General features: G+C 41.9%; 2 protein-coding genes across 3 annotated transcripts in view; both read right to left on the bottom strand.

Moving 5' to 3' along the window:
• Positions 1 to 1168: 1168 nt before the first annotated feature.
• On the bottom strand, positions 1169 to 8713 carry ctsa (cathepsin A). 2 transcript variants are annotated; one of them, XM_051393802.1, is made up of 14 exons: positions 8565 to 8713; positions 4455 to 4618; positions 3786 to 3897; positions 3659 to 3709; positions 3464 to 3550; positions 3242 to 3397; positions 2886 to 3062; positions 2711 to 2802; positions 2541 to 2619; positions 2308 to 2456; positions 2139 to 2214; positions 1871 to 1960; positions 1700 to 1801; positions 1169 to 1569 (listed from the first exon to the last, which is right to left on the bottom strand). In XM_051393802.1, exons 2-14 carry the CDS (start codon positions 4616 to 4618, stop codon positions 1486 to 1488), a joined length of 1419 nt encoding a protein of 472 aa, XP_051249762.1. In that variant the 5' UTR covers positions 8565 to 8713; the 3' UTR covers positions 1169 to 1485. The 2 variants fall into 2 exon arrangements, with proteins under 2 accessions (XP_051249762.1, XP_051249761.1); XM_051393801.1 differs by lacking the exon at positions 8565 to 8713 and having other exon boundaries at positions 4455 to 4657.
• A 5838-nt stretch (positions 8714 to 14551) lies between these two features.
• The window catches only part of snrpb (small nuclear ribonucleoprotein polypeptides B and B1), a 2673-nt gene continuing 322 nt past the window's right edge, over positions 14552 to 16902 (bottom strand). Inside the window, exons 2-6 of the mRNA XM_051393857.1 lie at positions 15785 to 15896; positions 15560 to 15712; positions 15340 to 15469; positions 14790 to 14915; positions 14552 to 14690 (exon numbers count right to left, since the gene is read on the bottom strand). Coding sequence (XP_051249817.1) covers positions 14650 to 14690; positions 14790 to 14915; positions 15340 to 15469; positions 15560 to 15712; positions 15785 to 15896 — 562 coding nt within the window. The 3' untranslated portion in view covers positions 14552 to 14649. The remainder of the gene's footprint in view (positions 14691 to 14789; positions 14916 to 15339; positions 15470 to 15559; positions 15713 to 15784; positions 15897 to 16902) is intronic.

The following is a 16902-nucleotide window of genomic DNA, read 5'->3' as shown; positions in this document are numbered from 1 at the left end:
ATTTGACATATGGGACGAAACAATCATATAATCTTTCCACACCGAGTTCTGTAAGAGCATCCTGCAGGTGCAGAGAAAAACACCAAATAATCTGTGCAGAGCAGAACTCGGCCAATACCCCCTCCTACTAAAAATACAGAAAAGATCAATAAAATTTACAATCACTTAAATCAGTTGACCCCCAGACATACCATCACAAAGCCCTAACATACCAGGAGCTGAAACCAGAGAAGAGTCCCCTCAGCCAGCTGGTCCTGAGGCTCTCTGCAGTAACATGTCCCCAACAGCCTCAGGACAGCAACACCAACTCAATCAGACCAAACCAAATTATCAACAAGCAAAAAGAAAAATATATTGAATACTGGAAAGAAACGACCAAAACACAAAGTAAATTACAATGTTATCTGACCCTAAAAAGAGAATTCACACTGGCAAATTACCTGATCACAATAAAATGTCCTAAATTAAAACACACACACACACGCACACACACACACACACACACACACACACACACACGTTTACAGTTTCTATTATATTTTAATTTTAATATATTTTAATATTATATATATTTTATTTAATAATTTGTTATTACTGTTATATTGACAACAGACTACTTGTTTTAACTGTAGTTACTTTACTACTGTTTTAATGACATTTTTAGTTAACACAAACTGATTGATTCATTCATTGTAATTAATTACTTATTGACTGAGATTGATTGATTGTGACTGTGATTGTGGTTGAGTCAATCATAGTTACAGTATTACCAACAGTATAGATTATAATTCATTTATTGTAAATATTGTTTTCCTTTATTGTTATTATTTTTAATTCCAAACGCTTGCTTTGGCAATATGTACAGTGTTACGTCATGCCAATAAATCTATTTGAATTGAATTGAGTGGGCACAGAGAGAGAGAGAGGCAGAAAGTGGGCACAGAGAGAGACAGAGACAGAGAGTGGGCACAGAGAGAGACAGAGACAGACAGACAGAGTGAGACAGAGAGAGAGAGACAGACAGACAGAGTGAGACACAGAGAGACAGACAGAGAGACAGACGGAGAGACAGACGGCAGAAGAGAGGAAGAGTTCTGTGAAGGGTTAGGGCCCAAATTATAGAAAGCTGCAGCGATTAATCAGAGTTGAAAGAACAACAGGAGTCTGCTTAAAGATCAAACTTTATATTCTGGTTCCAATCAACAAAAACAAGTTTCACATTCAAAAACAAAGATTAATGGCAGTACTCGTTTCCATGGCAACCACACGTTGCCACTGTGACCAGGATGTGCGATGTGATTAGGGTACATTTCCTACAACAATAATCTGGTTGCCGGGCAATCGCTGATTGGCTGATTAGGAAGAGAAAAAAAAATAGACTCAAAAAGATCAGAGGGACAGATGGTCAGTGGTTGGAGGTCAGAGGTCAGAGGTAAAGGTGGACAAATGGAGGTCCGTAGAGTCAGTGGGCAGTAGGGTCAGAGGTCAGTAGGGTTGCCTCTTGATGAATCTGGTGAACATGGCGAAGGCAGCAATTGGTTTGTCTGATGGAACCATGTGACCAGAACCCTACAGGAGGACAGAGTCAAAGGTCAAAAACCTGATCAATACAAACTGTTAATACAGGTAAGCACCAGCAGAGCCTTGACCCCTGACGACATCACAGGGTCACTGGAGGTCAGCTGATGAAGGAGTTTACCTTGACAGTAAGGAAGGCAATGTTGTCGAACTCTTTTACGAAGCCGCCAACCTGCCGACCGTCTTCATCATCGTAGAGCCACGGACGCCTCTGAACTTCCACCTGACAGACACACCCGGTTAATACACCTGAGACTGCCTGACGTCACACTTAAGTTGGATATGAAGTTACCTGCTGGTTCAGAGACTCAACGAACCACTCGTCCCCCATGAAGTTACAGGCCATGTCCACATCCCCGTTATACACCAGGACCCGGTACTTCTGCAGAAAGAATACTTTCAATAAGGACACGCCCCACACACCTGGATAACCATCAAGCCACACCCACTTGAACAGATCAGCCAATCAGCGGTCAGACATTGTTCAGTGAGGGAACGTAGTCAAAAATGTTAAAACTGTGAATCAAGTCTGGTGAGAACTAACAGCCATGTACACTGACCAGAGCAGAGAGCAGCTTCAGGTACTGTTTCCTGACGTCCATGTAGAGTCGACCGTATTTCAGATTGACCTCAGCGCTGCAATACAAACCGGAGGTCAGAGGGTTTTATACAGGTGTGTAATGAGACAGGTGTTTAGTTTAGCAGGTGTGAAGTGTTAAGGTGTATTACCTGCAGATGACCCAGTCCAGGGCCTTGGGGCTGATGTGCAGGGCAGCTCGGACGTACGGGTTGTTCAGGTAGAGGGAAGAGGGGGTGGAGTTAGTGCAGGGGGGGTCCAGACGGACAGACAGGTGGAGGGACGCCAGACCTCGTACCTTCTGTTCACACAGTCAGAGGAGAACCTGGTTTCTAACAGTGCATCAGGTGAGTTAGCTTTACCTGTAAGATGACGTCATACACACCTGGTTCCAGAGCTGAGTCCACTGATTGTTGATGAACGAGTTCCCCAGATCTCTGATCACCAGCTCACCTTGTTCAATACTGATAATCAAGAACAGGAAATCAATTTAAGGCCATACCACACCTGCCACAGGTGAGCTACAGACTGAACACACCTGTGGTCACACCTTACCTGAGCCTTTGGCGGACTCCACCTGGACAGGGTGCGTACAGGTTGTACATGTTCAGTCCTGAACTGTAGACAATGTCCTGAACCTGGCCCAGCTGCAAAGGAAACACAAACACCTGAAAGACCTGGTTCAGACTAGCTGAACATAAAAGACCAGTTGGGACCGGTACAGACTTACCGTAGCCGAGCAGTTCTGGTCCTGGTTGTCGTAAAAGTTGCACTTCCCGCCACTGCAGCAGAATGTCTGTAGGTCGCTCCACAGGCGACTTCCCAGCAGGCCGTGGTAGTACGCAAAGTACACCAGAGAGTTATCGTTCAGCTCATAACTCGACATCCCGTTACCCACGGCAACGCCCTACCCACAGTGAGACAGGTCAGTCAGGTTGTTAGCATTGCACAAGCTAACAAAGAGTTCGGTCTAGACCTGCTTTATTTGAAAAGTGTCCTGAGATAACTTCTGTTATGAATTGGCCCTATACAAATAAAATTTAATTCAACAGTCGTCTGACACAGTACCCCAAAACACCGCAGTACCTGCAGGTTGAGGCTGGCGTCCTCCATAACCCTTTCGGCAAGTGTCGGAATGTAGATTCCTCCATAGCTCTCTCCGGTCAGAAAGAGTTCGTTCTTGTTGAACTCTGGAAACAGACGGAAGAAGTCCTTCAGAGCCAGGTAGTTGTTCATCGACACCTGAGGAGAAACACGTTAACATCTGAACGCCTGTGAGCCAATTAGAGTTCCAGCCATGTCACTGACCTCTGTGTCGTTCGTGCCGTATTTCTGATCGTCAGAGTACGAGAAGCCGACTCCTACTGGAGACTCCAGGTACAACACGTTGGCAATCTACTTGGAAACAGTGAACCAATCAGCTTTCAGGAAATACAAATACACTGAACATGTGACCAAACCACCTAAGTAACTGGAAGGCGTGCAGGTGATGGATTAACTGACCTTGTTCCACGAGTATGGGTTATACTGCAGCGTCACTCCGTCATCCTGGATCTGAAATCAGAGGTCAACAAGTGTCGCTGTGACATTACACTGATGCAGGTGGGAGGAGTCAGTGGAGGTTACTCACCAGGAAGGGTCCGTGTTCAGTCAGCAGTCCGTCCAGAGAGCTGCAGCCAGGACCGCCGTTCAACCACAGCACCACCGGGTCAGAGGCCGGGTTCTGCTGGGACTCCACAAACCTGAAACAGAAACGCGCCCAGGTGGATGTTACTGCCAAAACTCAGGTGAGCTCAAGTGGACGCGTCAACACACAGTTGTACTCTAGCAGGGCCAACGCTCAGGTGCACTGAGGATCAGGTGGATGTACACGTGTTGTATTGCCAACACATCAGGTGAATGTGTACTCGGGTATATGCAGGTGATGACTGATGCTCAGGTAAAATAAATCAGGTGACAAATGATTTATCTTTGTTAGGAAGTGTTAGGAAGGTAACTCACCTGAGTTTGTTATGGCTCTGTACTACAGGTAGGGCAGGGTAGGGTCACCCTGTGTGACTTAATTAAATAAAAAGGTGCTATGAGTGTGACGCTCTTTCCTCTGTGTGCTCTCTGCTCGTTATCCACAACCCCAAAGATATGAGTCGGTCTCTGGAGAGACTCATATGGTCACATGAACAGTGTAGACCAGGAGGTGCACACAGAAGATAACGAGCAGGAGAAACAACTGAAAGTCAGCGTATAAACCAAACAGCGCCTCGGCCTCTGCAGCGTCTCGGTCTCCGTCTCGGGTACTGACCAGTAGTGCAGGTGTTTTCCGTCGGCCACATTCAGGTATCCAGAGTAATGTCTGAAACTTGGCTGTTTCTGCAGACCGGGGAGGTAAGTGACTTCGTCTGCCGCTGGAGCCGCATCGCCTCCCAGCAGAGACAAAAGTAAGTAACACAACACCGCCACCTGCATCTGAAACACAACAGGAAGTAACATCAACACCGCCACCTGTGTAGATGAGAGCTGCACATCTGAGCACTAGTAGGGCAGACTACTTGCCCTGTGTCAAGCCCCACCCACTCTTTGAAAGTCTAATTTGACTGGCGATAAGTGTAAATTCATACAATAAGAATACTGCATTGATTTTATCTGTTAGGATCATAAATCCTCCAAGCAGTCAAACAATGCTCTTGTGGTTGTAAAATAAAACACATAAGTAGTTATTGATCAGTGTCCTCACAGATACAGATACCTTATTAACTGTTTGTGACCAATGTGACGTTACTGTAAACTAATGTTTGTGTTCATTAATCTACCTTTTACTACGAGACCACAGAAGAAGAAAACAGGAGGGTTTATCTCCACTTCCTGTTACTTTCTGCTGTTTCCAAGGTTCATTATTAGAAGGTAGGTCAGCTCAGTTTATGGGAATTATTAAGGTTCAAATCCCCTCTGCTCCACACTGTCACACAAAACTCCATTCAAAAAACGGCTGTTTTAAGGAAGTAAAACCTTTATTTCCACCATCAGTGAGACTCTGATTCTCTTCAATCTACAGACACAATCTGCTCACATTGACTCAGTAACATCATTAACTAACCTGTGAGGAAGATTTTTTTTTATTATTTGATTATTTTAGACGGAGTACCACTCAGCACTTGTTTCAATAATAATAATAATAGTAATAATAGTAATAATAATAATAATAATAATAACAACAACAACTTTCAGTAAGAAAATAAATGTTTAATTGTGAGATTTTTTAAATGCAGTTTGGTGGACAACACATTATATTTTATAGCTATACTTTTTACTCCATCTTTCCTGAGTCTGTATGCAGTACAGAGGAGCTTAGCTCATGGTCTCACTCCACCTGCCAAACTGTTTGACACTTTGGCTCCATTAAAATCCAGGCAGCCTAAAACTAAATCTGAGCCCTGGCTAAATGACAGGACTCATGCTGTCAGACATGAGTGCCGCAGAGCTGAGCGCAAGTGTTATGACCCCTCAATCTCTGTCCCCTGCTCTGCTGTTTTTGACCATTTTGAGCCTGTGACTTTTTCCTTTTTACAGGAGGTTGTTGGTCATTTGAAGCCCTCAGGTTCTCCAAATGATGCTGTCCCTCCTCGACTATTTAAGGAGGTTTTCCCCACTGTAGGACCATCTGTTATTGCAGTCATAAATAGCAGTCTGTCCTCAGGTGTGGTCCCTGAAAATTTTTACCATGCAGTAGTACAACCTCTGATTAAAAGATCTGCTCTAGATCCTGCAGTTCTTGCTAATTTCAGGCCTATCTCCAAACTGCCTTTCCTTTCAAAAATCCTGGAGAAGATTGTGCACAGTCAATTAATGGCCTTTCTGGAAGAACATAATATTCTAGAGGTTTTCCAATCCCATTTTAAAACCCTGCACAGCACAGAATCAGCTCTTTTAAGAGTTTTTAATGACATCTTTTTAGCTACTCACTCTGGTGACTGTGTTATCCTTGTGCTTTTAGATTTGACTGCTGCATTTGACACACTGGATCATGATGATCTCACATTTGAAGCAGTGGGTGGGCATCAGGGGCATAGCACTGGAGTGGTTCAGGTCATACTTGGCTGATCGAACTTTCTGTGTCAGCCTTGGTGACTCTGTGTCCTCCACTGCTCCTCTCTCATGTGGGGTCCCACAGGGCTCTGTGCTTGGCCCTCTTTTATTTTCTCTCCATCTACTCCCACTTGGTTCCATTCTCAGGAAACATGGCATTTCTTTTCACTGCTATGCGGATGACAGCCAGATCTATGTCCCCCTCAAAAAGTCTGATTCCTACTCTGTTGACCCACTGCTAAAGTGTTTACACAACCTTAAAGCTTGGATGTCTTTAAATTTTCTGAATATTAATGAAGAAAAGACAGAAGTCATGGTCTTTGGTGGCACTTCTGTGACCCTTGATTATCCATCAGGTCAGCTACAAATATTATTTTCTTGTCATACCAAGTTTGTGTAAATAGAGTTTTTCTATTTATTGTGATTGTTCTGTTATTCCATAAGGTGGAGCCATGCGGGATAAAATTATGTGTAAATAACATTTTCCAGTAGTGTAATACTTGCTTATGAAATTCAGATAGTTTTACAGGCAATTTTGTAATTTCATAATCACATTTTAACAAAAAATCCAAACCTCCCACTTTTTAAAATATATTTTTGGGGATATGAAACCATATTGATTCAGTTTGTGACAGAAAGGCTTTTATCCAATTTATTCTGAACATTCCTATCATTGATTCAGAGTCTAATGTATTCAATCCTCCCTTACTTACAGTGGATATAAAAAGTCTACACACCCCTGTTAAAATGCCAGATTTTTGTGATTTAAAAAAATGAGACAAAACCAAACTTTTTCCACCTTTAATGTGACCTATAATGTGAACAATTCAATTGAAAAACAAATGGAAATCTTTTAGGGGGAAAAATAAAAAATAAAAAAAACTTACAATAACCTGGTTGCATAAGTGTGCACACCCTCTTATAACTGGGGATGTGGCTGTGTTCAGAATTGACCAATCACATTCAAACTCATGTTAAAAATAGTAGTCAGTACACACCTGCTATCATTTAAAATGACTGATTAATCCCAAATAAAGTTCAGTAGGACTTTCCTGACATTTTCTCAGTTGCATCTCAGAGCAAAAGCCATGGTTAACCCTAACCATTTTTTTGTTTGTTTTTTCTTAATGTATTTTATCACTTGTATTATTATTGGTTGCTGATTTTAATGTGTTATTGCCCTTAGTGTTTTTTTGTTATTGTGTTTCTTGGTTTCTGTAGCACTTTGAGATTCTTTTATGAAAAGTGCTTTACAAATAAAATGTATTATTATTATTATTATTATTATTATTATTATTATATAAAATTATGTATATTTGAGTTGGCTTTCTTAATGTTTTGAGGAGCAACAAATAAAGACTGGCAGGCTTTGGACAGTATGTTTCTTCCAAAAGAAGAGGAGTTTTCTTCATAATCTCTAGTTTTTCATGAAAATTATTACTTTCCCTTAATTTGTTATCTTTGATTATATTTAAACCCAAGTATTTGACTTTTTTTCACAGGAATGGACATTATATGGTCTTCATTGCAGGGGGTCCATCCATCTGGACCAAACAGGAACTCTTTGTTTCCTTAAAGTACTACAAACACACAGCAGGGGGCGCTAAGGATTAGGGGAACCAGGCCTGGAATGTGACATATTTTAAGGAAGTGATTTTCTGTGATTTCCAACCCTATTTATGATCATATGACTCAGTCTGGATTCACTAAGGGATCGTTTTCACCCAGCAACCTAAGAATAGTTCAACCTTTAAAGTTCAGTTGGGCAGACGGGAGCACTTTCTATACTTCATATAATTTATATAGTTTATATACACTTCATATAATTTATATAGTTTATATACACTTCATATAATTTATATACACTTCATATAATTTATATACACTTCATATAATTTATATAATTTATATACACTTCATATAATTTATATAATTTATATACACTTCATATAATTTATATAATTTATTTACTTTATATAATTGCTATAATATACTTTCTATATGTAGCTGAATAGCGAGCAGAAGAGGTGTAAAACACATGATTTCAGAAGGAAGTAATGTTAGTGGAATATTTTCTGTGAGCCGAATTAATAAGAGAAACTTTCCAGCTCGGAATTTGTTTCCCATGATGTGAACTAATGAACCGTTTTCACTCTGTGTCAATATAAATGATTAAATGCTCGTTTTCTGAATGAAACAAGGTTCGAGGCAAGAACGTCTGTTCTCCACTTTATAACCCGGAAACAGGTTAGCTCAGGCTAACTGCTATCACACACAAACAACATCAGAGACATCCTTAAAACGGAGTTCGGAGCGGAAACTAACTCACCTCGTCGGTCCGTCTGTTCCTGTCTCACCCGGTTCCACCCGGTTCTACCCGGTTCCACCTGGTTCTGGATCCGCAGGTGAACTGTGCGACTGCAGCTGGCGGCAATAAAGAATCAGCTGGTCACATGATAACGGGCAGTCACATGACACCCCCCGCAACACACACACAGACTTCCTGTAGTTTCTTCTCTGACTTAATCTATTATTGATTATTGATTGATGTGAACAGGTAACTTTATAGAAGGAATCTTTATTTTGGACTTAAGCTAATTAAATATTAATAACAGATGCTGAATTTGTGAAATTATGTTTTTATTTTAGATTTATAAGCGTTTAGAATTAACTTTAAAACTTAACTAATTAAAGTAGCTTTCATTTTATGTCACCTTTATTTATTAATAATAATAATAATAATAATAATAATAATAATGTGTTGTAATAAAGTGTTTGTGAACAATGTTTAATAAAGTTTTTCAAAATAAAAGCCTCACTATAAGTTCTCTTACTGAATGAGTGCTGGTGTTATTGACTGTAAAGATTTGTCTCTGTGCGGTTCTGATCCAGAGAACCATCGATCGGCTGATTATTGATCCTTTAACATTTGATTTTGACATTGTCGGGAATCCTACCATGGTCCTACTTAACTCCCATTGTTAATATCACTGATATTACTATAGTCACTGCTCATTCTGTGTCTCTGTCCCAGAGTCAGGATCTGTCCTAGGTTAAAAAAAAATAAAAAAAAGAGTGTTTCCTTGCCCTTGTCTCCAAGGTCTTGCTCATGGTGGTACTGTTGGGTCTCTGTAATTAATGTTATAAAGAGTTCAGTCTAGACCTGCTCTATTTGAAAAGTGTCCTGAGATAACTTCTGCTATGAATTGGTGCTATACAAATAAAATTGAATTGAATCCTCCCAGCATGCACTGGGTGCTTCCTGAGCCTCAGTATTAGTAACGTGCTCATCCTTGGCAGGCAGGGTGATAGAAGAGGTGAGGATGGACTCGATGGCGGTGTAGAAGTGTACCATCATCGTCTTTGGCAGGAAGTACATCCTCTGCTGAGCTTTCTTGGTGAGGTCCTGGGTGATGATGGTACCCAGGAAGCGGAAGGACTCCACAGAGTCCACTGGGGAGTCCCACAGGATGATGGGGGCGGGGGGGGCTGGGTTCTTCCTGAAGTCCACAACCAACCAACCAACCAACCAACCAACCACCCACCCACTATTTCTATAGTTTATATAGAGAGTTTAGTTTTTAGAGCTTGTTCAGATCAATAAACTTTATCATATTCATACATATATACACACACACACACATATATATATACATATATGTATATACACACACATATATACATATATACGTATATACACCCATATATATTCAATTCAATTCAATTCAATTCAATTTTATTTGTATAGCGCCAATTCATAACAGAAGTTATCTCAGAACACTTTTCAAATAGAGCAGGTCTAGACCGAACTCTTTAACATTAATTACAGAGACCCAACAGTACCACCATGAGCAAGACCTTGGCGACAAGGGCAAGGAAACACTGCCTGTTAAAAGGCAGAAACCTAGGACAGATCCTCCGGCTCTAGGTGGGTGGTCGTCTGTCTCGACCAGTTGGGGTGAGAGAGAGAGAGAGAGAGAGAGAGAGAGAAAGAGAGAGAGGCAGAGAGACAGACAGAGAGACAGACAGACAGACAGGTGCACAGCAACAACAGTATTGGCAATGGCAATCAAGCAGGACCATGGCAGGAGGCTCCACCAGGATCCATGAGAACCTGCGAGACGAGAAAGCACAAGAACTCCGGGGAAGAAGTGGAGTTAGTAACATGCATTAAAGGGACATGAATGAGTGCAGAAAGAGAGAGGAAGGGAGGAGCTCAGTGCACCATGGGGAATCCCCCGATAGTCTAGGCCTATAGCAGCATAACTAAGGGATGGTTCAGGACTCACCTGATCCAGCCCTAACTATAAGCTTTATCAAAGAGGAATGTCTTAAGCCTACTCTTGAATGTGGTGAGGGTGTCTGCCTCCCGAACCACAACTGGAAGCTGGTTCCACAGGAGAGGAGCTTGGTAACTGAAGGTTCTGGCTCCTGTTCTACTTTTAGAGACTATAGGAACCACAAGTAGCCCAGCATTCAGAGAACGTAGTGTTCTAGTGGGGTAATAGGGTACTATGAGCTCTTTAAGATATGAAGGGGCCTGACCATGAAGAGCTTTATAGGTGAGGAGGAGGATTTTAAATTCTATTCTACATTTTATAGGGAGCCAATGCAGAGTAGCTAGTACAGGAGAGATGTGATCTCTTTTTCTAGTTCCTGTCAGTACTCGTGCTGCAGCGTTCTGAATTAATTGGAGCGTTTTAATGGACTTATTGGGGCAACCTGATAATAAAGAGTTGCAGTAATCCAGCCTAGAAGTAACAAATGCATGGATTAGTTTTTCTGCATCTGTCTGTGATAGGATGTGTCTAATTTTTCTAATATTACGTAAATGAAAGAGGGCAGTCCTAGAGGTCTGCTTTATGTGGGAGTTAAAAGACAAATCCTGATCAAAGATAACTCCAAGATTCCTGACAGTGGTGCTAGAGGCCAAGTTAATGCCATCTAGAGTAACTATATCTTTAGACAGTGAGTCTCTAAGGTTTTTGGGGCCAAGAACAAGAATTTCGTTTTTTTCTGAGTTTAACATAAGAAAATTGCAGGTCATCCAGGATTTTATGTCCTTAAGACATGTTTGTAATTTAGATAATTGATTAATTTCATTGGGTTTGATTGATAGATATAACTGCGTATCATCTGCATAACAGTGAAAGTTAATGGAGTGATTCCTAATAATGTTGCCTAAAGGGAGCATATATAAAGTAAATAGTATTGGTCCAAGTACAGAACCTTGTGGAACTCCATGACTAACTGTAGTATTTACTGAAGATTCATTAACATGTACAAACTGCGAGCTATCTGATAAATATGACTTAAACCAGCTTAGTGCGGTTCCTTTAATGCCAATTTGATGCTCAAGTCTCTGTAAAAGAATATTATGGTCAATGGTGTCAAATGCAGCACTAAGATCTAATAATACAAGTACAGAGACAAGTCCATTGTCAGAAGCAATCAGAAGGTCATTATTAACTTTAACCAGAGCTGTCTCTGTGCTATGATGAACTCTAAATCCTGACTGAAAATCCTCAAATAAACTATTGTTATGTAGAAAGTCACACAACTCTTTGGCGACTACTTTCTCCAGAATCTTAGAGAGGAAGGGGAGGTTAGAAATCGGTCTATAGTTGGCTAAAACCCCTGGGTCAAGAGTGGACTTTTTAAGAAGGGGTTTAATTACAGCTACTTTAAAGGACTGTGGTACATATCCTGATAATAAAGAAAGATTAATCATATCCAGTAAAGAAGTGCCAATTAAGGGAACAACTTCTTCAAGCAGCCTAGTTGGGATCGGGTCTAATAGACAGGTTGATGGCTTTGATGAAGAAATGATTGAAGTTAACTGATGAAGATCGATAGCAGAAAAACAGTCTAAATATATATCTAAATTTACATTGACAGAAGTCCCTGAACTTGGAGAGCCACTGATAACTGTTGATGGCAGTTGGTGATTAATTTTTTCTCTAATAGTAATAATTTTATTATAGAAGAAGCTCATGAAGTCGTTGCTACTTAAGTTTATGGGGATATGTGGCTCAATAGAGCTGTGACTCTCTGTCAGCCTGGCTACAGTGCTGAAGAGGAACCTAGGGTTATTCTTATTTTCTTCTATCAGTGCTGAGTAATAGGCTCCTCTGGCATTACGGAGGGCCTTTCTATAGGTTTTAAGATTATCTTGCCAAATTGAGCGATATTCTGATAATTTGGAAGAGCGCCATTTCCTTTCAGATTTCCTAGCTATTTGCTTTAACTGGCGGGTTTGGTGGTTATACCAAGGTGCTAGTCTCCTATGTTTTAATAATTTCCTTTTTATAGGAGCGATAGAGTCTAATGTTGATCGTAGTGAGCCTGTAGCACTATCAACAAGATTATCAATTTCAGAGGGACTAAAGTCGTTATAGGACTCTGTTAAATTCAGACATGGCATTGAATTAAACACTGAAGGAATCTCCTCCTTAAATTTAGCTACAGCACTGTCAGATAGACATCTGCTGTAGGAAGTTTTGCCTAATGGCTTATAATCTAATACTATGAATTCAAAAGTTATTAAATAATGGTCAGATAGGAAAGGATTATGTGGGAAGACTATTAAATGTTCAATATCAATGCCATATGATAAAACAAGGTCAAGAGTGTGATTAAAACAATGAGTTGGTTTATTTACACTCTGACAGAAGCCAATTGAGTCTATTAATGATATAAATGCGTTACTAAGGCTGTCATTGTCAACATCCACATGAATATTAAAATCACCTACAATAATTACTTTATCTGATTTAAGGACTAAACTTGATAGAAACTCTGAGAATTCAGATATAAAATCAGAGTACGGTCCAGGAGCGCGGTACACTATAACAAATAGAACTGGCTGCAGTGTTTTCCAGTTTGGGTGAGAAAGACTAAGAACAAGGCTTTCAAATGAATTATAATTTAGTTTAGGTTTAGGGTCCATTAAAATGCTCGAATCATATATGGCTGCTACTCGACCTCCTCGGCCAGTGCCTCGAGGAATGTGAGTATTAATATGACTGGGGGGTGGATTCATTTAGGCTAACATACTCCTCGTGGGACAACCAGGTCTCAGTAAGACAAAGTAAATCAATATCATAATCTGATATTAATTCATTCACTAGAACAGCTTTAGAGGACAGAGACCTGATATTTAACAGCCCACATTTCATTCTCTTATTTTGTGCTACTGAGGAGTTGGTTTTAATTTTTATTAGATTTTTATGTTGAACTCCTCTTGTTTTTATTTCTTTAAATAATTTAGGTGGTCGGGGGACAGACACAGTCTCTATGGGGTTTTGGGTGGGTGACTGTTCTAAAGAAAGCGCAGAGAAGTGTGTAAGACAGCAGCTCTGCTTCCTGGTCCTAACTCTGGACTGTCAGGTTTTAGAGATAAACTTTGCCATATTTCTAGATAAGAGAGCCGCTCCATCCAAAGTGGGATGGATGCCGTCTCTCCTAATCAGACCAGGTTTTCCCCAAAAAGGCTTCCAGTTATCAATGAAGCCCACATCGTTTGCTGGACACCACCTCGACAGCCAGCGGTGGAATGACGACATGCGGCTATACATGTCATCACTGGTCACATTGGGGAGGGGTCCAGAGAAAACTACGGAGTCCGACATTGTCTTAGCATAGTTACACACCGACTCCACATTAATCTTAGTGACCTCCGATTGGCGTAAACGGGTGTCGTTACCGCCGACGTGGATAACAATCTTACTGTATTTACGATTATCTTTAGCCAGCAGTTTTAAATTTGATTCAATGTCGCCCGCTCTGGCCCCAGGGATGCATTTAACTATGGCCGCTGGCTTCGCTAACTTCACGTTTCTGACTATGGAGCTGCCAATAACCAGAGTTGGTTCCTCAGCGGGTGTATCGCTGAGTGGGGAAAATGTATTAGAAACATGAATGGGTTGGTGGTGAACTGTGGGCTTCGGTGTTTTAGTCTTCCTTCGCTCAGTCACCCAGCCTCCCTGTCTTCCCGGCTGCTCGGGAACTACCGGAGGACGGCTAGCAGAAGCTACCTTTGGTCGGACCGCACCGGCTACCGGGGGCTGGCTAACTATAGCGGCTAAAGATATCTCTGTGGTGCGGTGCCGTTCCTCTAACTCACTAAGCCTCGCCTCCAGCGCAGTAAATAAACTACACTTAATACAAGAACCATTATCTTTAAAGGAGGCAGAGGAATAACTGAACATCTGTATGTATATATACACATACACATACATACATACATATTTACAGAGTTGATCTGACCTCTGATTGGCTGATTGAACTTGTTACCATGGAAACAGACCACTGAGCTGAAATGAAACATCCTGATGAAACTTTATTAAAAAACACAAAACAGGACATTAAAAAAAAAAGTCTATACAACAAGTGAGTGAGGGGGCGGAGCTTCTTCAGGGTCGGGGGGGTGGTCTCATCCCGGGAGGGGGCGGTCCTAAAACAGCAGAGCAAAGAGGTCACATGGTCAGTTTATGGCCATTAACGATGATGCAATCTGGTAGGCTCCTCTACTGTATCCATGGCAACAGCTTACCTCTCATCCCGGGGGGTGGCGGCCTCATGCCTGGGGGGGGCATGCCCATCGGAGCGCCTCGACCAGGAGGCATCCCCATTGGAGGACCCATGGGGGGCCGCATGCCAGGGGGCGGGCCCATCATACCTGCAGGGGGCGTATCCAGTGACATAATCAGAATACAGTGTGACCCTATCGTGATGTCAGTGACGTACAGCGAGTTGCTCTGCTCTCATTGGCTGATCACACAGGATCAATAAGAGTCAACAGAATCTGGATCCATATCTGATCAGCACTGTTTGACAGTTTGATCTGAGTTTGGTTGAGCTGGACGGACTCACTGAGAATGAGCTGTCAATCACAAGGTAGCCCCGCCCTAAAGCATACCCTGCTTTATGGTCTGTTTTACTCTAAATGGGACCATCAGTTACTAAATGAACATCATGCTGTATGGAAGAAGACTGAAACTAGAGACTGAGACCAGAAACTCATCAGGAAACTGTTTACTGAGCTCTTTCTCCATTAGAGTGAGACTACAGACTGTCTCTGAGACCAACTGTCCGTCTGTTACCTGGAGGTGGGGCTCCTCGGCCCATTGGGGGCGGGGCTCCTCGTCCAGGTGGATACTGTGTAGGAGCTCCAGCGATGCTCGCACCTGCTGCCGCCGCGGCAACCGTTCCTCTGCCCTGCGGAGTCATCACCTGGAGACAGACAGGAAGTGGTTAACGCCTGAGAGCGAACACACACACACACACACACACACACACACACACAGCTGTTGCCATAGTTACCTGCTGCGAGGGCCCGCCCACCCCTCTGACGGGGCCAGCGAGCCCAGCTGGAGCCTGAGGCATGGGAGCTCCTGCTGGGACGCCGCGACCTGCTGCACGACCAACTCCTGGACCCCCGGCCACGCCCGCCAGCGGCACACGGGCTATACCCGTCTGAAACATAGATTATTGATCAGAATCTATCGCCACAGGTCAGTCTCCTATTGGCTGCTGGGTTCCACTTACATCTTTAGGGGGCGGGCCCTCCACCGTCATTGAGACCAGGTTCTCCCCCCTCAGCAGAACCAGACCCAGAACCCTCTTCTCCTCTCGCTCAGGCTGCTTCGAGTTCTTCGGCCTGAAAGACACAAACACATTACCCAGAATGCCACACAATAAGGTCAGCTAGCAGCAGCCCGTTCACACCGATAAACATTATTGATTATTGATGGCGTTCAGTCTCACTGACAAACACTTCCTGTCACCTCTTCACAATAAATGTCAGCTCATAAGTTTATTTATTTCAGCAGAACCAGACCGAGGACCGGGGTCCAGGTTAGAGCCCGGACGATATTTGGCATTTTCCAAACTATCGGTATTTGTAACGGCCGATTATTGAATATTAAAAAAAGAATAAAAAACGGACGAAACACCCAGAAGCAAGACAAAATCCATGACTACCATGTCCAGTTTAGCTGCTGTTACAGACAGTATATAACTGACTGTCGGTTTCACTCAGGTGTCACACCAGAGGGTTCATTAAGGCCCGCGGGATGTGTGAAAATTACAGAGAAGAAAGTATTGAAGATAGCGCAATGCTTTATTAAACGTTATTCACCAACAACTGTAACTCACTGTACACCACTGCTCTCGCTCTACCACGCACACGTTACGCTGCTCTCTTCCTCTTAGAACACTCAGTCTAAATGACTTTGTCAAAAAGGAGACTAAACAGTGATTAAACCTACTTCATGTAAAATGCTGCTTCAGATACTTTTGCTCTGTGAAAATGTAAATTTAAAATGTACAGATCTTGACAAGTTGTTTTAATTATTATTAACTGTAACTGAGAAAGTTACCCTGATATTATTGTTCAGTTCCAGGTACATGTTACTTAATGTTCTGTGGCTTTGTAGATCTACATCCACTGATCTTCTAGACTAAACAAAATTAAATATATTGTTGAAATTGCACTTCTTTTCCTTAAGAAACTTTAGGTTGTTCATAATGTTTAATATATTTTGAAGTTCTTCTGTTCTGTTGTGACAGAAAAAACAAACAAGTTTATTTTTAAACTGCATTATCCTATTATTTTAGTGAGGACTCATAAATAACTACAAATAACTAATGTTAGGGAAATCTGT

This window comes from Dicentrarchus labrax, unplaced genomic scaffold (assembly GCF_905237075.1).
Source record: "Dicentrarchus labrax unplaced genomic scaffold, dlabrax2021, whole genome shotgun sequence".
Taxonomy (NCBI): domain Eukaryota; kingdom Metazoa; phylum Chordata; class Actinopteri; family Moronidae; genus Dicentrarchus; species Dicentrarchus labrax.
Note: the sequence above shows the minus strand (reverse complement) of the source record. Positions and strands in the feature narration are given on the sequence as shown.